General features: G+C 43.7%; 1 protein-coding gene across 2 annotated transcripts in view; it reads left to right on the top strand.

Moving 5' to 3' along the window:
* The window catches only part of NALCN (sodium leak channel, non-selective), a 257,201-nt gene that overhangs the window by 205,824 nt on the left and 30,490 nt on the right, over window positions 1-20,887 (top strand). For both annotated transcript variants that reach the window (XM_056862109.1, XM_056862108.1), the window contains 9 exons: window positions 231-300; window positions 2,446-2,537; window positions 3,979-4,101; window positions 5,805-5,861; window positions 7,578-7,698; window positions 7,796-7,927; window positions 14,622-14,789; window positions 17,725-17,829; window positions 19,247-19,353. In XM_056862109.1, the coding sequence (XP_056718087.1) occupies window positions 231-300; window positions 2,446-2,537; window positions 3,979-4,101; window positions 5,805-5,861; window positions 7,578-7,698; window positions 7,796-7,927; window positions 14,622-14,789; window positions 17,725-17,829; window positions 19,247-19,353 (975 nt within the window). The remainder of the gene's footprint in view (window positions 1-230; window positions 301-2,445; window positions 2,538-3,978; window positions 4,102-5,804; window positions 5,862-7,577; window positions 7,699-7,795; window positions 7,928-14,621; window positions 14,790-17,724; window positions 17,830-19,246; window positions 19,354-20,887) is intronic.

Here is a 20,887-nt window from a genome sequence, read left to right as displayed (position 1 = left end):
AGCAAAATTGGCTTCCATCTTATCAGTGTAAAACAGTAAAAGAGTAGGGGGAAATTGCTTGTGCTATGGCTGTCTGGCTAGGAGAATCTTCTGATGTAAGCTGAGAGAAAATGATTAGAATTTGATGTACTTTGTATTGGCACACTGGGCTGGTCAACATGTAAAGATAATGTGTGATCCCGGTACTTTGATCTCAGTATTTATCATCCGAATGAATTTGATTATTTCAGGTCATTGAGACATGGCTCCAACAGTCAGCGGATCAGCAGGGGGAAATCTCTTGAAACATTAACACAAGATGTAAGTCTATGTACAGACTGTGGGTTGTGTAATGAAATTAGAACACTCGTAATATGACATAAATGCTGTCGTAATTGATTATATAATCCTATATAATATTAGTACTAATAATAATGTTATATTTTGGGACATTAATTTTGTGAGCAGATAACTTTAAATGAAAACCACAATGTAGAATGATCTCATCTTAATAGTAATTTCTGAATAAAGAAACTTTAAATAATTTGTTTCTGTGAAGAAGCACAGATGTTATCTGTTTTTTTGATAGATTGGGCATGATAAGGAAACATCTGCAAGAAACTGAGACCCTGTTTTTTTACTGCTAAGTGACAAATGTGACATAGTATAGTAATCATCTGCTGAATAACATTTTAAAAATAAACAGGGTGGGTTTAACAATAAGGAATTGGCTTGGGATTGAAAGGTATCCTGCTAGATCAGAATCTGCAGACACAAAGATGCTAGAAATCCCTCCACTCTTCTTGCGGAATGCTGCACAAGCCAGATGACAAACTACTGTTATTCGGTTTTGTGAAGTCCAGCCCCCTTCGCCGTCCCAACGGCCACCTCCAGGATAGGGACCTTCTTTACTTCTGGAGCTTCCTCAGCCTCAGATAGGACAGAGGAGGATGAAGAACCCTCTCTGGTCCCAGCTGTTATGTTCTCCATGCTTAGTACAACTAACAGCCTCTCACCTCCTCAGCTCGTGCAATGACATTTATACCCATGACTCCATCTCTTCCCATCTACATGATGATCCCAGCTCCGCCCTCTGCGAGGACTTATGAGGATTTCCTGGCAGTCCTTAACCCCACCCTGTAGCCTCAGCTGATAGGTTACACAGTGGACCTCAGTTTCAGCCCCAGCTTTCTGCTTGTGCAGCATGCCTGCCGCTGGGTTTGCAGCTTCCTCGCGCCGCTCTGGGTGCAGTGCGCATGCAACAGTGTTCCTGCCTTCTTATTTCCTGCCTTTCCTGCTTTCTTATTTTTACCAGTCAACATTATAAGCAATCAGGAGCAAGTTACACTATACTCATGCTCTTCTAACTGTTCACCCTCAAATCTTTAGGTGTGGCAGGCAGCGGAGTTGTGATTCTTCCAGCTGTTTTCATTGGTCCCTCCCAGTGAATAAGTGGTCACAATAAAGCTCTACAGGAAGACTTCCAAGCTGTAGTAATCACAATCTCTGTGAATACAATGAGGTGTCAGGGTAGGATCCTGGGTCCCTTTCTTGTCCCGTTGTCTAAGATACGATAAACTTGTCTTGGGATCTAATTCCGTGCATGCTAGACAGCCTCTACCACAAAGCATGCCTCCTTTTCCAATTGAACAAGGACCTACTGAAAACTACTGATCTTGCACAAACATGAAGTGCTAGAGAAAGAGAAGCACACTCCATGGCAGAGGCTGTGTAGAGAGCACAAGCTTGTCCATAGGATCTTAGCCATAGTACATAGCTGAGTGAAAACTTCCCATAAGTTCACAAAACTTCACAGAGGCATACTGGAAAAACTTAATATTTCCCAGATTTCTAAAGTAGCCGCCATTGGATGAAAAGCAAAACTCAGCAGGATGCATTTTTAAACAAAGCCTCTCCCATTGCCATGTGTAATAACAAAAGAACTAATGCGAGGTTTTGCTCTGCCGAGATCATTGTGTAGACTTGTAAGGAACATGTAGCAATAAAGGTTTCAATTCTTCCATCCTCATATCAAGTAATCATTTTCTACTTGAATAGACTAAATGGTATTAAAGGGTTAGAGCACAATCTAATCAGTGTTGAGCCTTTTTAGTTACCATTGGTTTCAGTGATTGAGATTTAAACGTGTGTCTAATTCTCCCACTGAAATCCATGGAATGGAAGAGTGCTTAATGATGGCTGGATCATGCCCTTGGCTAGTACGTTTAATGGTCGAGTACCCCAAGTTACAATAGCTGGATGTAATTACTAATCAAGTTACTAGTCAAGGTTTCTCAATGCCTGAATAAGAAAACCTTCATCACATAGCGCTAATGTTCAAAGTGAAAACTTTAGAAGGTTACATGCAATTACATAAATTGTCTTGCTTTGATCTTGCAGGAGAAGAAGAAAATAAGAGAACTGATTTCTTTTCTTTTTTTTCTTTTCTTTTTGTTCTGCTTCCAGCATTCTAACACAGTACGGTACAGGAATGCACAGAGAGAGGACAGTGAGATTAAAATGATCCAAGAAAAGAAAGAGCAAGCTGAAATGAAAAGGTATTTTTGGATTTTAAACGTCTTCAACTGTCTTATATTTAACTTCTTTACTGAGTGATGAATTGGAAAGACACTAATGACCCCTTCATGTTGATGTTCATTTTGATAAGATAAATGTATATGAAAAGTATCATTAACAAAGGAAGACCATTTGTATAAACTGTAGCTGGTCCTTTTAGAATATATGCAAGAGCAGAAGAAGACATATTTTTAAGGACAGTGCATGTTCACACTAACTCTGTATGAGTGCATTTCTTATTTGAGAAACAAATTACTTGTGTGTACAATAAGCACATGTATGGGGGTAGGGGTAGGATCACATCCGTTGGCCTCAACCCACATGCATTCAGCACATTTGAAGAGCTGGTGCATATTTATTTGTTTGCTTGTTTGTTTGCCTTCTTTATAGCCCACCTTTCTGACAGGGACTCAAAACAGATTACACATAGTGAGTCAGTACAAGCAACAAAATGGGACATTCAATAACCAGTGCATTAGGATTTCACAAGTCTGGAACCACCAGAAAGAACTGGCGCATAGCATATGTGTATTCTGCCTTCTTTCTGAAGCCAGTCTCAGTAATTTGCACATCTCCCTTATTCCAATCTATTGTAATTAACTATCTCTGCAGGTAAGGGAGAGTCAAAGCCTTACAATGCAGTCCTAAGCAGAATCACTCCCTTCCAAGTCCATTGAAGTCCAAGGGCTTGGAAGAGTGTAACTCTGCTTCAGAGTCCACTGTTGGCCATCTTACAGGGCTTCCATCTCCACATATAAAAAACTGTGAAGTAAGAGTTGGAAGGAAATTGGGGGATTGGATAAGGATGCCCTCATCGTGACTTGCCAAAAGCCAGCCAGTGATCATTACAACCAAGCAGGAAGCTGTACCTTTGTTTCCAAAGTCCAATCTTCTATCCTGTTCACCTGCAGTAGTGATGTAGTAGTTAGGAGCAGTGGACTGTAATCTGGAGAACCAAGTTTGATTCCCCACTCCTCCACATGAAGCCAGCTGGGTAGCCTTACTCTAGTCACAGTTCTTTTTGAACTCTCTCAACCCCACCTACCTCACAAGGTGTATGTTGTGGGGAGAGGAAGGGAAGGCAATTATAAGCCAGTGTGATTCTCCTTTAAAAAGGTAGAGAAAACTGGCATATAAAAAACAACTCTTCTTCTTCTGTAACTGATTCTATGACCTTAGGCAGATCATGAGAGGGAGGGCACCTTGGCCATTTTCTGGGCATGGAGTATGGGCCACTGGGAGTGTGGGGGGAGGTAGTTTGGAATTTCCTGCATTGTGCAGGAGGTTGGACTAGATGACCCTGATGGTCCCTTCCAACTCTATGATTCTATGGGTATGTGTACCGAGTGAAGATGAATATATTTAGCTGCATCTTTATCATTGATTGACTGTTTTGCAAGTTCTTAAATTATTCTTAAAAAGGAAAGTCCAGGAAGAGGAGTTGCGGGAGAATCATCCATATTTTGACAAGCCTCTTTTCATAGTTGGTCGTGAACATCGATTCAGAAATTTCTGCCGAGTGGTTGTACGAGCTCGCTTTAATGCGTAAGTATACGAGCAGTCTGCGACCACGTGTTTATTGCCTTGCTTGAGCTCTGCATCTTCCTTCCCACCTTCCTTCACCACGCACATCCAGTATCATATAGTGGTATGTTTCATGTGACTTCTGTAATTCTACAAATACTTGCCAAGCAAGATGGTATCATCACGTTGCAGGTTTCCCCACTACCATTTCACATCAGAGGCAGCTGTTGATCGCAACTCATAATGTGATGATGCTTGGTCAAGTGGTTAGTTTAAATGTATTATTTCCAGCACAAATTAATTTATTTGAATTATGTGCCTTGAAGATTGGGTTTCATATGAGCACCGAGTGGTGCACAAAGACTTGGGTGCAGTTTTGCTTGAATGGTAACTAGTAGCATATTGTTTATTTCATTTATATCCTGCCTTTAAAGGTAAAGGTAGTCCCCTGTGCAAGCACGGGGTCATTCCTGACCCATGGGGTGACGTCACATCCCGTCACATCCCGACGTTTCCTAGGCAGACTATGTTTATGGGGTGGTTTGCCAGTGCCTTCCCCAATCATCTACACTTTACCCCTAACAAGCTGGGTACTCATTTTACCAACCTCGGAAAGATGGAAGGCTGAGTCAACCTTGAGCTGGCTACCTGAAACTGACTCCTGTCGGGATCGAACTCAGGTCATGAGCAGAGCTTTTGACTGCAGTTCTGCAGCTTACCACTCTGTGCCACGGGGGTCTTGAACTTTCATGCCTTACATAGAATTCCCAAGAATTCCCATCCAGGCACTGAGCAACCCCATACTTGCTTAGCTTCAGTAGAGTTGCATTGTATGTGCCTCCTTCCTACTTGGGAGGTAACAGAAGAGCTAGTACATTCTGGGAATGTTGTTTCTACAACACTGGATAGTTAATGTTGGATGTTCTGGATATTGTGGTTCCCAGAATGCACGGTAGAGGGGAAGTGGAAGAATAAAGGTGAAGGGACATTATTGCAATAATTTTTTGTTGTCTGAGTTGCTTCTCATTGTCAGTATCACTCCTTGTCAACAGATGAACTTGGGATGGTAGGCAGAGGAAAAGAGAGACTCCTTCTGTGGCTTGGATTTACCATCTGGCAGCTGGAAAGTCATTTTATATTCTGAACCAAAAGAGTACAACCTTTATCAGCCTCTCTGAAATTATTCAGATCTTAGTGGTGGGAAAGCATTGGACCATTAAGTCCAGAATTTAAAATTACCTAACTGCACCACTGAGTAATTTTCCATTAATTTGTTACATGTCAACGGTGGTGTTAAGAAATACTACTACTTTTTCAGTCCAGAACCAGTTATCAGGCTATTTCACTGGCTGATCTCAAGTTCTAGTATTTTGCAAAAGTGATACAAATGGTTGTGAATATATAATTTTTAAATGTCCATCACCCACTTAGTTATCTTCCTTTTCCCCGCAAGCTGGACCCAACATTTGAACAAAGTCATTTGGATTGGCTTTCATTGACGGCATTAATATATTTTAGGAAACTTCACTCAGTCCTGGCACACATTCACTGAAAGGGTTTGATGTAATTTCACTTAAAATGCCCTTTTGTTTCAAAAATAGAATCTACACTTCAACCCAAACAGAGAGCAAGATGGCGGAGTCTCTTATATAAAGAGTATGTGTGATAATTATATACCATAATATAGCTTGCAATATTCTGAAGGCATGCTTCCTCTGTTACAGTTCTAAAACAGACCCTGTTACAGGAGCAGTGAAAAATACCAAATATCACCAACTTTAGTAAGTATTTTAACTTAGGTTGCTCTGGAAATTGGATTGTTGTTTTTTTTAGGGCTGTCAAAAAAAAAAATTCGGTACAGTTCGGATTCGGCCGAATTTGACCCTTGTGGGGTCGGTACGTGCCGAAGTCCGTACTCCCCCGCTTCGGATCCCCGGTAATTCGGGGGGATCCGGAGTTCGGGGGGAAATTCGGCCGAAGCGCGCCTTCAGGGATTCCCTGAAGGCGCGCGGGGGCCCTTTAAACTGATCTGAGCCTCCCAGCTGGGAGGCACAGATCAGTTTAAAGGGCAGCCCGCCCCCCTTCAGCGGGCTCCGCTGAAGGGGGGCGGGCTGCCCTTTAAACTCATCTGGGCCTCCCGGGCGGGAGGCGCAGATGAGTTTCAATGACAGCCCGCCCCCCTTCAGGGTAGCCCGCTGAAGGGGGGCGGGCTGTCATTGAAACTCATCTGCGGGAGGCGCAGATGAGTTTCAATGACAGCCCGCCTCCCTTCTGCGGGCTACCCTGAAGGGGGGGGCTGTCATTGAAACTCATCTGTGCCTCCCGCCCGGGAGGCGCAGATGAGTTTCAATGACAGCCCCCCCCTTCTGCGGGCTACCCTGAAGGGGGGGGCTGTCATTGAAACTCATCTGCGCCTCCCGGGCGGGAGGCGCAGATGAGTTTCAATGACAGCCCGCCTCCCTTCTGCGGGCTACCCTGAAGGGGGGGAGGCTGTCATTGAAACTCATCTGCGCCTCCCGCCCGGGAGGCACAGATGAGTTTCAATGACAGCCCGCCCCCCTTCAGCGGGCTACCCTGAAGGGGGGGGCTGTCATTGAAACTCATCTGCGCCTCCTGCCCGGGAGGCGCAGATGAGTTTCAATGACAGCCCGCCCCCCTTCAGCGGGCTACCCTGAAGGGGGGGGCTGTCATTGAAACTCATCTGCGCCTCCCGGGCGGGAGGCGCAGATGAGTTTCAATGACAGCCCGCCCCCCTTCAGCGGGCTACCCTGAAGGGGGGGGCTGTCATTGAAACTCATCTGCGCCTCCCGGGCGGGAGGCGCAGATGAGTTTCAATGACAGCCCGCCCCCCTTCAGCGGGCTACCCTGAAGGGGGGGGCTGTCATTGAAACTCATCTGCGCCTCCCGCCCGGGAGGCGCAGATGAGTTTCAATGACAGCCCGCCCCCCTTCAGCGGGCTACCCTGAAGGGGGGGCTGTCATTGAAACTCAACTGCACCTCCTGCCCGGGAGGCGCAGATGAGTTTCAATGACAGCCCGCCTCCCTTCAGGGGAGCCCGCTGAAGGGAGGCGGGCTGCCCTTTAAACTGATCTGAGCCTCCCAGCTGGGAGGCGCAGATCAGTTTAAAGGGCAGCCCGCGCCTTTCAGCGGGCTCCCCTGAAGGGGGGGCCGAATTGGCCGAATTTATTCGCGAACTCCCGAACTCGCTGAATTCGGCCCCCCCGGTTGCCCGCCAGATTTGAGTTCGGATCCGTCTGAACTGAAAATCACCGAATCAGGGGAAATTCGGTTGATTTTCAGTTCGGACCGAACCGAATTGACAGCCCTAGTTTTTTTGCAAATACGTTGTTAGAAAAAGTGTTATTAAAAGTTCTAAAATGTTAACATTGTGCAGTATTTTCTGTTGAAACCCACCTATTCTGTATGTCCAAAAGATGTTTATCAACTCTCCCTCTAACAATCTTACAGAAGGAGGTTTGTTTTGTTTTGTTTTGCAGTGATTTGGTAGGGTTGGTAACTTACCTGGACTGGGTAATGATCATTGTCACTATATGCTCCTGCATTTCAATGATGTTTGAATCCCCTTTTCGCCGAGTTATGCATGCACCAACACTTCAGGTAATTCTGTGGATGCAATTCTAATTTGTTGTACAAACTGATCTCTTTTCTTCCCTTTTTTTTTAGCACTAAACAGTAATTGGTCTTTGCTTTCCAGATTGCTGAATACGTTTTTGTAATCTTCATGAGCATTGAACTTAATCTGAAGATCATGGCCGATGGCTTGTTTTTCACTCCAACGGCGGTCATAAGAGACTTTGGGGGTGTCATGGATATATTTATATATCTTGTAAGTCTGTAGACTTTATGATTTTTTCCCCTCATCCTTAATATTCCTGTGTTCATTTTAAAAGCATTCATTTCAAAATGTGGATTGGAGTCCCTGTGAGGAACTAAAAATAATTTTTATTCATGAATTGTGTCCACACTTCAAATACTTTTAGTAATTTATCCATAATACGTAGCTATTTACTTTTAAATGTTTGACAAATGCATATGCGGCTCTGCTTCATAGGAATTTACGATTCTCCTCTCCAAAATATTTAGTCAACATCTTCTACTTGCAGAGGCTGTGGCTCAGTGGTAGAGCATCTGCTTTGTATACAGAAGGTCCCATGTTCAAGTCCTGTCCCTTCCAGTTAAAACAGGGATGGGGAACGTCCAGCCCGGGGACCATATGCGGCCCCCAAGGACATTTTCAGTGGCCCTTGGGAGCTCCAGGGCCCAGCCGCGGAGGCGCAACACAGCATGGCCCTCCCCGAGGGTGATGCTGAGGCCTCGGTGCCCTTTTGGACCTCCTCTCGTTGACTGTTGGTCAGGAGGGGGAGGGACGCTTCCCCCAAGGCTGCCCCCTACAGTCAAGGCATGCAGGAACGCTGTGGCACACTGTAAGCCCCTCTCGCCGCCTGTCAAGCAGCGAGGGGGGGGGAGAGGCCGGTGGCTCCTGGTGGTGGAACATGCACGCGGGAGCCGATCGGGCTTGGAGGGCCTTTCGTGGACTCGGGGTGGGGGGGTGGGAGGGCGTGGAGGCTGGGGCCCGATTGTGCGGGGCTGCGTGTGCTGCCGTGTGTGTGTGTGTGTGTGTGTTGGGGGAGGCAGGGAGCCTGGGGCCCGGTTGCATGGGGCCAGCGTGTGCAGGTGTGTGTGTGTGTGGGGGAAGGCTTTTCTCTCTTTTTCTGTCACTCTTTCTCCTTTCTCCCCCTCTCTCCCTCATCTCTTTCTTTGTCTCCTTCCATCCTTTTCTCCCCCTCCATTTCTCTGTTTTCCTTCCTTCCTTCCCTGAGGATCACCTGCAGGCTGCGCCCCCCTGGAGCCTCGTTTGCTCGGGCCCACCGCTGGCTGCCCTCCCGCCTGGGAGGGGGGAGGGAGGGGGGAGCGGGGGTGCCCTCCAGGCTTTCTCTGCATGGCCTCCCCTGTGGTTGCCAACCTCCAAGTGGTGGCTGGAGACCTGGCAACCCTAGCCTCTCCCCCACCCCCATGCGCGCCAGGAGATCTACACCTGGTATGGCCCCCAAATGATGTTATAAATGAGCAAATGGCCCTTGGCAGGAAAAAGGTTCCCCACCCCTGAGTTAAAAGGATCAGGTGGTAGGTGATGTGAAAAATACCTCTCCATGAGAAACCAGCGACCCATTGCCAGTAAGAATAGGCAACACTGACAAATGGTCTGACCAGTATAAGACAGCTTCATATGTTTCTCTTGGCTCTAAATTAAGTTCTCAACTGGTTTCTCTCTTTGACCCTGCATGACTCCTCCTTGACATCATCATTTCTCCTCTTCCTCTCTTCAGGACTGCTTCTTTCCTTGTTTGTTCTTGACTTCAGAGCCAATTCATCCAGTCAAAGAATGGAATGTGGGATGCAAGCTTCACTGATATCTCCTACAGTGAGATACAAATCCCATTTCACACAGAAAAGAAGTACCAGATCAGTTGCCCTTTCTTTCCGTTCATCATCTCTTGGTCTCAGTGTACAGTTCAAATGCCTTGTGTATCCAGTCTGGCGCTGCAGCTTTTTCATCTTGGATGCCTGAGTGCTCATTCACACATGTGTGTATGTCAATCAGTGACACTTTTGCATCTAGCTGAATCTGTGGCCCACACCACGCATGTGCCACCAGCCATATTACAAAGTATCTAATCATAAGTGCCCATTCTTCCTTTTCATTGGGTTTTCTATCCCTAAATGTATTATTTTTGATGACTTTGCCATTAAAATGTCTCCCCAGAACACACTTTTCCACACTGTTTTCTTAACTCACATTCCCCCAGAAAACTCATCTTTTCATTCATATGAACGTGCATACTTTCCTTGGGATGCATCTTGTAGGGTGTCATAGCTGACTAGGCTTCAGAATAGGATGTGCCTCATTTTGTGCTTGTTTAGTTCATCCCTGTACTTTGCAAATAATACATTTACATTACATAATGTTGAATTACCCATATTTGGTGTTGTTTAAATAATAAATCCAGATGTCATCTACAAGAGTCTGTTTTAAAATTCATACGAACAGGTTTACACCATGAACAAGACTTCTGAGTGGAAACATTCTGAGCTTGATTAAATTTCATAGAAATTATACTCTGTCAGGGAAATAATGAATATAACGAGTCATAATCAATTTGTATTCAAGCCTTGTGTGCCTGCAGTCAGTCAATGAGGTCGTTTCTCACAAATCCTTCTTTTTTTGATCAACATTTTTACATATTCCAAATTATTCCCGACGCCTTGAAAAGTTACAACAAAAATGTAGTTAGAATGTGTCGTACCATATTCATTTGTGTGCTATTATTTGAGAGAGGAGAAAATTGCATTAAAGTGTCCCTATCCTTTAAAAAAAATGAATTAAATGATTGATAGCCAGTGGTTGTTAAATCTAGGGAAAGGTAAGAATTAAATGATTTTTTAAAAGCAAAAAGTTAAGCATTGCAATCCTTAAGCACCTTTGCTGGGAACAGAGTCCTATCAAAATAAAATGAGTCATACTTCCAAGAAAAGGAGAGCAGTACAATGCCATTGAAACCAGTGAAATGATCTTCTATGTATTTTCCAATCCCATCAAAGCCACCCACCCCTTCGTTTCAATCAAGAAGCTACTAATAAAAGACCACTGCGATGTCATTGCTCGTAAGGAAGTCACAAAGCCCACGAGACTGACTAAATCAGTAATTACTTCTGTATGAGAGATCCAAGGCTCATACTTGGCTGTTTCCTTGTGGGTAGATCTCTACTAGAAACTGGCAGGGAGGCAGTAACAGAATTAGGGTGAGTGACATAATGGCAACTGGCACTTGGAGGCTTCCCCTTTCCCTCTTTTTTTCTCACTTCCCATAATTTCTGGAGGGCTTTAGTTTCTGCCTATTTATTTATTTAAATATTTATGCCTCACCTTTCCCGCTGTCAAATGGTGGCTTGTAGCTATGGCTGTCCGTCACCTCTCATTTCCAATAAGGTAGCTCTGGAAAGTGAAATCTATACTTGTCAGGATCAGGCGTCTGTCCCTAGCATCCCATAAGCAAACTCATCCAGGCAGGTAGCTCTGAAGCAGTAATACTTTATTAGGAGCAAAAAGACAGATTAAAGGACTGACTGCCTGTAGGCAGGTGAGGCTGGTAATGGCGAAACATAGGCAGGTTTCATGATTAAAAGCACTACAGGCTGTGAAGGTAAACATGGCTAAGCAAACTCGAGATAAGCGATTCCCAGGAAGACAGACTAAACATTACCACAGCTGCAGAAAACAGGATGAGCGAAACTGTACACAGACATTCATAGGTATGAGAACCAAGGACTTGACGTGCAGCCAGAACCTGGCCTAACTCATGTCAAGAGCCTTTACCCCAGCTAAAAGGCAAAGGCCTGATAATTCTGTCCTCATCGGTTGACAACACAGCCTTTTCTTTCACCTCTATCTCCATTTGAAGAGTGCTTTCTTACAGAGCAATCCTATCCTGGACTTAATGTCTACTGGGCAGGACAGGTTTACTACTAAATCCTCTTGTACCAACAGGACAAAAATGACCCACCGGTGTAGTGAATCTGTGGCAGTGTAAGACTGTTGAAACTGCCATTCTGGTGGATCATTGACAGTGCAAGGGAGGAAGCTGAGTGACGTCTAAGGCTATGGCAGGGGTGGAACAGAGCTTAATAAGAACCCTATATTCTCTCAGTTGCTCCCATAACCAATATAACATAACAGTAACATAACAGTAACAAAATAGGTGTTACAAGTAACAGCACTTCCACTGGAGTCATTTGGAAGCTTCAGGCGGCAGAGCCGCTTCTTCAGCCACATTAGAGCATTTCCAGGGCCAAACAAAGAGTCCATCTGTGAGGAGCCACTGGAGAGACCAGTGTAATAGTTAGTGTTGGCAAAAAAAAACAAAAGGGAGAAGGAAAGACCCAACATAAAACCAAAGCTGGGTACCCAAAGGTTGGGTGGGAAAAGACTCAATTATTTATAGAGATGTGTTTATTTTAAGGCACTGATATCTGATTGAAACCATTAAAATATATTAAAAGAAAGCACAGTGGCAACTAATACAGGTGATTTTAGTTTATGTATATTTCTATACATAATTGAGTCTTTTTCCACCCAACCTTTGGGTATTCATAGTTAGTGTTGGACCAGGATCTGAGAGACCCTGGTTCAAATCCTCTACTTTGTCTTGAACCTCACTGGGTGATTTTGGCTAGTCATACTCTTTCAGCCTAACCTACCACACAGGATTGTAGTGAGAATAAAATGGAGGGCGGGAGAATGGTCTTGTTGGAAGGGAAGGATAAAAATGTATGGCCATGGGTTCCATATTGGGATGGAGAGGGGTCTTGAATGGACCCCAATGTAGCTGAAAAAGTCCCATCCTTGATGTTTCTTCTGTCTGCCCCTGTGGTAGTGTAGTTAGAAGGTTGTTTGCTGCAGAGGTGATTCTTTTCCTTCCTCCTCTGCCTTCTCCACCTACATTTGTTGTTGCCGCCACTAAGACACGCAAAAGTAGACATTGCCTCCTGAAGATCACATCCACGTATTCCAGGAGCTGAGCGCAGATCCACATCTAGTATTTCCATTGCGTTGCCTTTTCTCTTTGAACCAGTGTTGCCTTCTACACCCCTACTGTTCCTCCTTGTGTGGCCCTTCTATGTCACCCTTGTGAAGATCACATCACCCCATTCAACATGTAGGTTGGTGCCTTACATGGGAGGTTAATGTGAGAGTGTCACTGCTGAGTCTAGTTATGATTGGCGGGTAGTGAAAGGATTTTGTGGATAGGCTGTCAGGAATATTGTAATAGTTATATAAGCACTTCCTACCAATGCTGCTATTACACATCGAGTTCTGTATTGAGGTTGGTTCTATATTGTCTATACTGAGGTTGGTTCTATATTGTTTCTTCCTCCTTGACAAACTGTTTTTAAGAACCGTTCTGGAGGCTGTACAGTAGACCACTTGAAACCCTTTAATAAAGCTGGTTTCCTTGAACAAGTGTGTTACACTACCCTGACTTTTTTTGTGCCCTTGTACTATTATGCCATGGAAACTTGCTGGGTAAGCTTGGGCCAGTCACACTGTCTCAGCCTAATCTACCTCACAGGGTTGCTGTGAGGATAAAATGGAGGCGAGGAGGAGGATGTTATCTGTTTTGGGTCACTATTGGGGAGAAAGGTAGAGTATAAATGAGTTAAACAAAATTATAGTTTTTTCCACTTTTCTGCTGTGGGAGTATTAGCACTGTGGCTATATTAGATTGTCAAAGTAGCCATTGATATAGTAGGATCAGTAGCATAGATTGCCCATACCCATTTAGGATGGCATTCTACATGGGGCTGCCCTTGAAGACTGTCTGGAAGCTACAGTTGGTACAGAGTACTGTGGCCAGAGTGTGGCCAGAGTTCCATCTACACAGGCTCCCAGTTTGCTTCTGAGCCCAATTCAGAGTGTTGGTATTGATATGTAAAGCCCTGTAGGTTTGGAACCAATATTCCTTAAGGACTGCTTTCTCCCATATGAACCCACCTGTTCACTCCGGTTGTCTTCAGAGGCCCTGCGTCAGTTGCCCCCACCATGAGAGGCTAGACCAGTGGCAACCTAAGAAACCAAAACTTTGGAACTCCCTCCCCAGGGAGATTTGTCTGTCTCCCTCTAGGGTCTGGAGACCAAATCCTATGAGGAAAGGTTGAAGGAGCTGGATGTGTTTAGCCTGAAGAGGAGAAGACTGAGAGGGGGTATGATAACCATCTTCAAGTACTTGAAGGGCTGTCATATAGAGGATGGTGCCAAATTGTTTTCTGTGGCCCCAGAAGGTCGGACCAGAACCAGTGGGTTGAAATTAAATCAAAAGAGTTTCCCTGTAGACATTAGAAAGAATCTTCTAACAATTAGAGTGGTTCCTCATGGAACAGACTTCCTCGGGAGGTGGTAAGCAATCCTTCCCTGGAGGTTTTTAAGCAGAGGCTGGATGGGCATGTGTCAGCAATGCTGATTCTATGACCTTACGGAGATGATGAGAGGGAGGGCATCTTGGCCATCTTCTGGGCATTGAGTAGGGGTCAAGGGGTGTGGGGGAGTGAACAGGTAAGGGGGGAGGTGGTTGTGAATTTCCTGCAATGTGCACGGGGTTGGACTAGATGACTTTGGTGATCCCTTCCAACTCTATGATTCTGTGGTGTCTTCAGGTAGTGGGTGAAGACATTTTTGTTTCAATTGGCATGCAGTTATTGGCCCACCTCCCTGATTCTGGTGTTGTTTGTCTATGTGTTTTTATAGAATTCTTTTATAATTTCAAATACTGGTTTGAATTGTTTGAGTGTTTTAATTTCTTTATATTTGCTGACTTGGAGACCCTGATCAGGTGGAAAGGGACCATAAAAGTTTTTTAAATAAATAAATAAATATATTTAGTTCTGTGTAAAATAACACATTATGTTGTGGGTTCTCATTTCACTATTTGATTGAATTCTTAGTCTTCTTTAATATCTTTCAAAAGGTAAGCTTGATATTTCTCTGCTGGATGCCTCATAACGTCCCTGCTAAATCAGGAGCTCAGCTCCTAATGGTGCTGCGGTGTCTCCGGCCTCTCCGAATCTTCAAACTGGTGCCTCAGATGAGAAAAGTTGTCCGTGAGCTCTTCAGTGGCTTCAAAGAAATCTTTCTAGTAAGTGCAATTTTGTTTCCATTCACGTTTTCAGTGCCTGCAGAATGAATGCCCTTGACCGTAACCTAAAAATTGTAGGTTTGAAATTCTGTTTGTTCTTGGGTCCTGCAACCGTCCCTATGCCCTTCTAGTTATCTCCTTGCTGCATCTATTAAGTAAGGGTATCAAAAATAACAGTCCATTGGTGCTGCTAATACCATTTTCTATAGATCTTTCTGCACATTCTGAGTAATTCATTTGCAATACACAGACTACACATCTTTCCTTGAAATTACATTGCTGTTGTGGTTTGGAAACCCTAACAGGTAGGCTTGGATGCTATGACATTGCCCCTCACACTCTTCTTTCTGGGCATGGTAGAGGCTGTCCTCCACTGTAGCACCTACTTCCTCTCACTTGAGGTAGAGAGCCAGCATGGTGTAGTGGTTAAGAGCACCTACTTCCTCTCACTTGGGGTAGAGAGCCAGCATGCTGTAGTGGTTAAGTGCAGTGGTTAAGAGCACCTACTTCCTCTCACTTGGGGTAGAGAGCCAGCGTGGTGTAGTGGTTAGGAACGGTGGTTTGGAGCAGTGGAGTCTGACCTGGAGAACTGTGTTTGATTCGCCACTCCTCCACATGAGCGGTGGACGCTAATCTGGTGAACTGGATTTGTTTCCCCACTCCTACACATGAAGCCAGCTGGGTGACCTTGGGCTAGTCACACTCTCTTAGTCCCACCTACCTCACAGGGTGTCTGTTGTGGGGAGTGGAAGGGAAGGTGATTGTAAGCTGGTTTGAGTCTCCCTTAAGTGGTAGAGAAAGTCGGCATATAAAACCCAACTCTTCTTCTTCTTCCACAACTCTCCTTGAAAAACATTGGTCTTGCGCCAGCGTAAGACAAAACAGGTGTCCATGGCAGAGGATAGCCTCTGCAGCAGATAGGGAGAAGTGCACATGGAACGATGTCATAGGATCCAAGCTAATATGTGTAACATTTGTACTAGACAAGTGGATTCATTACTATCATGCTTATGGTTTAAAATGCAGCTGTGCGGGTGTTTTGGGCACCCATGTCCTGCATTCCATGCTATTCCAAAGCTCAGAGTAGGAGATACGGAGAATCCATCAAATGTAATGCTATGGAGACCCAAAGGTATGTGTGAGTAGTTTGTGTCTGTGTTTGTGTGGCAGAAAATGTGTGCACGCAGAGAAACATTTGTAGATATTTATGCAAATCCAATGAACCATTTGTTGGTGAATGTGCACACACTAAGATGAAGAGTGAATGGTTATGTACGATAGCAGAGAGTGTACTTCCTGCTCAAAATATACTAGTACGGTGATTGAGAGTACTCCTCTATGGGTTCATCGTGGGAATTCATGTGCCTAGAACATGGCATTACAGGGAAAAATGTAATTCACATTGACAGTGACAGTAATAAAATAGAATTATCGATTATGTGGTATCCCCAGGCCACATCTGAAAGGAATGTCAGGCTAGTAATCAACCAATGCTAAACTCCTTGGATTACACTGTGACTTCCTTCTATCACATGAGGAGGCTTGCTCTGCTAGGGGAAACAAGCAAAAAACAGCACGATGGCTCAATATCAAGAATATAATAATACAAATGCCAATTACTAACAAAGATACAATAATAATATCCAGCAGATGAACAGGTAATCTGCAACCCGAAGCAGTCCACAAAGGAGTCCAAAATCATTCAGCTGTGTCACGAGAAGGCTTCCTCCTCGAAGGAAGACTCCTCACTTAATGACAGGGGATTGTTGACTCCAACCTTTTGTAATAGGAGCTTAGAAAGATCCCCAAACAAAAAAGTGGGGGGGAAGAAACCCAACCTAAAAAACCAAAAACTGGGTATCCAAGGTTGGGTGGAAAAGATAAAATTGAATAATAGAAAAATATTTTTATTTTAAGGCACTTATACAGCCCAGGGTAGAACAACTTATAGGTATTCTACATAGAGGGATCTCTAATTCGAAATTATTTATACATCCTATACACATGCCTGGGCTGGTATAAATTATTTTATCTATGTAGGGTCTTACATTTGTTTAATACTTGTGTGTGCATTATATGCGTTTTTGTTTGACCACCAAGGAAGGCTGTAGGCCGAAACGTGTATGGTTTGTGTGGTTCATGTCTATCAACCTTATGAGTTGCTATTGTGCCTTGTTTTATCATTCTTAATGTTTTTAACCAAGATATAAGAGCCTTAAAATAAAAATATTTTTCTATTATACAATTTTATCTCTTCCACCCAACCTTGGGTACCCAGCTTAGAAAGATCCCCAGGTTCCCAAAGAGTAGGTCCCAGGTTGTTATGAAGGAACTCAGTGTGTTCATTCCCATATTACTCTTTGGTCCTGGAGATCCTATCTGTAAATACTCCAGTAGCCATCTCACAACACCTGTTTCTGTTTCTTCCTACCAGACTAGCAGGGGGCAAATGGCCTCTCCTCCAAACTTTCTTCACTGTTTTATCCTTTTTTGCATATCTTTTACTATACTCCTCCCCAACAAATTTTCTACTCAGCATAAACAAATCAAGCATTGGGGTCTCTTAGCGCTGCTCAGGAAGAACTGTTTTGCATTGCTGAGTGACTTATTGGCCTTATTTCTTATTGCATTGCTGAGTGACTTATTCCTTGCCTGGAAAGACCCCACTAGATACATGGGGGCAGATCCTACCCCATCCTACCACCCCCTGACCAAAGTCGGTAACTTTCTTCCAGTCTAATGATACTTCTACCAACTTAAGTGGTTCTTCCTCCAATGGAGGAAGGTTAGATCCACACCATTGTTTTACAGTTTGCAGCAAAATCCATAATCTTGATTAAACTAGTGGTTTATTAGAGGTATTCACAGAGGAAGGATTTGGCCATTAAATGTTGGCTTTGAAGGAAGTTTGATTACTTTTAATTCGCTCTTACAGGTCTCTATTCTTTTGCTGACATTAATGCTTGTTTTTGCAAGCTTTGGAGTTCAGCTTTTTGCTGGGAAATTGGCTAAGTGCAATGATCCACACATTATTGCAAGGGTAAGGACAAATCTCTTTTCTTCAAAAAGTTAGTACCATTCTCTTCTTTTACACATAAGCAGCAATTCCACTGTCTAAAAGAGAGCTATTACAGAGTAGCGGGGAAAGACATTCGTTTATTTAGATATGTTTATCCTTTTCTCCCCAATGGGGAACCAAAGCAGCTTACAACATCATTCTCCCTTGCAAGTTGTTCATGCTAATATTTGAACAATAAACAACATGACTGTACAACTCTTGAGCAGTAATTTCCCTGAAGTTCAGAATTACCTGGTTTAGAAAGTAAGTTTGTCCAGTCCTAATTCTCCAATGTATTATAAACTGAGCATCATTGCAGCAACAATGTTGTTCTCATTGATCAGATCTAGGATTTGGATTTAAAAGATAACATTTTGAAGGCATGGTAACAAGGCTGTTACTGTAAACTCCAAGCCAACACTGACATGATCTGGGGGGAGGCTGAACATCAATACTTCTGAAATAAGACATGATGTGTTTGATCCAGCCAACCTTTTCCTTAAGTCTTACCCAATCTCCATCCTTATTACAACAGCGTTTACCCGTGCTGGTCACATCATCCCCATCACAGTCTTGTTCGTGTTTTTTGCTTGTCCTTCTAGGTACTTAATTCTGTTTATAGGGTTAAGTTTTGTTTCACCCCTCTTTTTTTGAACCAGAGGAGACCCCACCCTCTTTTTTCAGCAATGGAAAAGCTGGTTGGATCCAACCCAATATATGCTACATGAAAGTTTAACATAAGAACATAAAAAAGGCCATGCTGGATCAGACCAAGGCCCATCAAGTCCAGCAGTCTGTTCACACAGTGGCCAACCATGTGCCTCTAGGAAGCTCACAAACAAGACAACTGCAGCAGCATTGTCTTGCCTGTGTTCCAAAGCACCTAATATAATAGTCATGCTCCTCTGATCCTGGAGAGAATAGGTATGCATCATGACTAGTATCCATTTTAACTAGTAGCCAAAGTTTGACATTGAAGCAGTGAGTCGGAGCTGTATCTTCCAGGTACATTTGACCAGTTTGGAAGAAGGTCCTCATACATGACAGCAGTGAAGGCAGTGTGCACAAGTGGACCAACTACTGGTGCTTTCATCAGCTTTATCATCAAAGCTAGTGGAGAGTGGAAAAGGAAATTGAGAGTCACCAATCAAGTGACTAGTGTCTTTGATCTGATGTGCACGTGCATAGATGGACAAGGAAAGATACACACCCTTTTTGGCTGTAGGGTCCCCCCTTTTTCCATGCATGCCATCATCCCAGGGGGAGCCAGATAACCTGTCATTAAGTGTCAGTCCGTCGGGTTAAAAAGAAACACTTCCAATTCTATGTATGATTCCTGGAATGTTTTGATTTATCTGCAGAGAGTTATTTCACCAGAATTATTTTATTGTTATGGCAGGAAGACTGTTATGGAATATTTCGAATAAATGTAAGTGTTTCCAAAAATCTAAATTTAAAACTAAGGCCTGATGAAAAGAAGCCTGGATTTTGGGTGCCACGAGTCTGGTGAGTAGTTTATTTTTTGGCCTGTAACTTCGTTCAAAAAATGCAGATGGTAATATACTAGAATGTGGTCCAGGCACTAGGCTATTTAATATTAATTTATACCAAACAGAAAATAACACCACTGATAACTACAGCTTTAGCTTTTGTATATTCCTTTGTGCAATGGAAATAACAATACCATTCAGATATTCTATCCAGTAGTACCTATGCATGGTAGGTAGAGGCAGATGACATCAAGTATGAGCTGGCTATTTCCATGTAGATATGACTGTCCCCAATCATAGAAATCAGACTTGTAGCACATACAATTTTAAGTGCACCTAGCTTACACAAGAACATGATACCATATTTGCAGTGGTGTTCATGCAGATTCCTGAGTACCACGCCCACCTCCACCATGCAGGGGAGGGGCTGTGGATCAGTGGAATGCAGAGGGGACCCTTTGCATGCAGAGGGTCCCCGTTTCAATCCCTGGAATCTCCAAGTAAAAAAGACCAGGCAGTAGGTGATGTGAAAGATCTGAGACCCTGGAGAGCCACTGCCAATTTGAGCAGACAATGCTCACCTTGGAGAACCAATGGTCTGATTCAGTATAAGGCAACTTTGTGTGTGACCATGCATATACTACCAATGCAAATGTCTGAATTCACCCACAGTAACTCTTCTTTCCAAGTATTACTTCCTACACTGTTGTTTTAGCTCTAAATTGCACAATACACAGCCCATCTGGAGGCACTCTTAGTAACGTTATGCCAAAAGCATTGAAAATAATAGTGTTTGTCTATTAAGTGCACCAAAGTTTTAAAGAAGTTTTACCAGCATGACTAGAGACTGATTGTAATGGGTATATGTAGCCTAGGGCAATAAAATGATTTGAGGCAGACAAAGCAATTTTCAAGAGCTATAAAAGCTGCAATAGAAGAGCTGGATATATTAGTTCGGCCTTGTAAGAAGGGAGGGGGTCGAATTTAGAGCTAGACAATGACAAAGCTGCTTAGATATCCCAAGGAAAGTTATGGAATTCACTCACCGACTTTATAGGAAAGAGTGAACTATTTTGTCGAAGGCTTTCACGGTCAGAGTTCATTGGTTCTAGTAGGTTATCCGGGCTGTGTAACCGTGGTCTTGGAATTTTCTTTCCTGACGTTTCGCCAGCAACTGTGGCAGGCATCTTCAGAGTAGTAACACTGAAGGACAGTGTCTCTCAGTGTCAAGGGTGTAGGAGCCATTTGGAGCCATGGTGAAGAAAAATTAATGGACTTTCTAAACCATCTTAATAATATCCATCCAAACATTCAGTTTACCATGGAAAAGGAAATTGAGGGTAAACTCCCATTTCTTGATACCCTTGTCATCCGTAAATCAAACCTTCAGTTAGGTCACAAGGTCTACCGGAAACCAACTCACACAGATCGCTACTTACACAAAAACTCCAACCACCACCCCCGACAGAAAAGAGGAATAATCAAAACATTAATGGACCGTGCAAGACGGATCTGTGAACCACAGTTTCTCAAGGAAGAAACTAACCATC

This window comes from Euleptes europaea, chromosome 16 (genome assembly GCF_029931775.1).
Source record: "Euleptes europaea isolate rEulEur1 chromosome 16, rEulEur1.hap1, whole genome shotgun sequence".
NCBI lineage: Eukaryota > Metazoa > Chordata > Lepidosauria > Squamata > Sphaerodactylidae > Euleptes > Euleptes europaea.
This window is presented reverse-complemented; position numbering and strand designations above follow the sequence as displayed.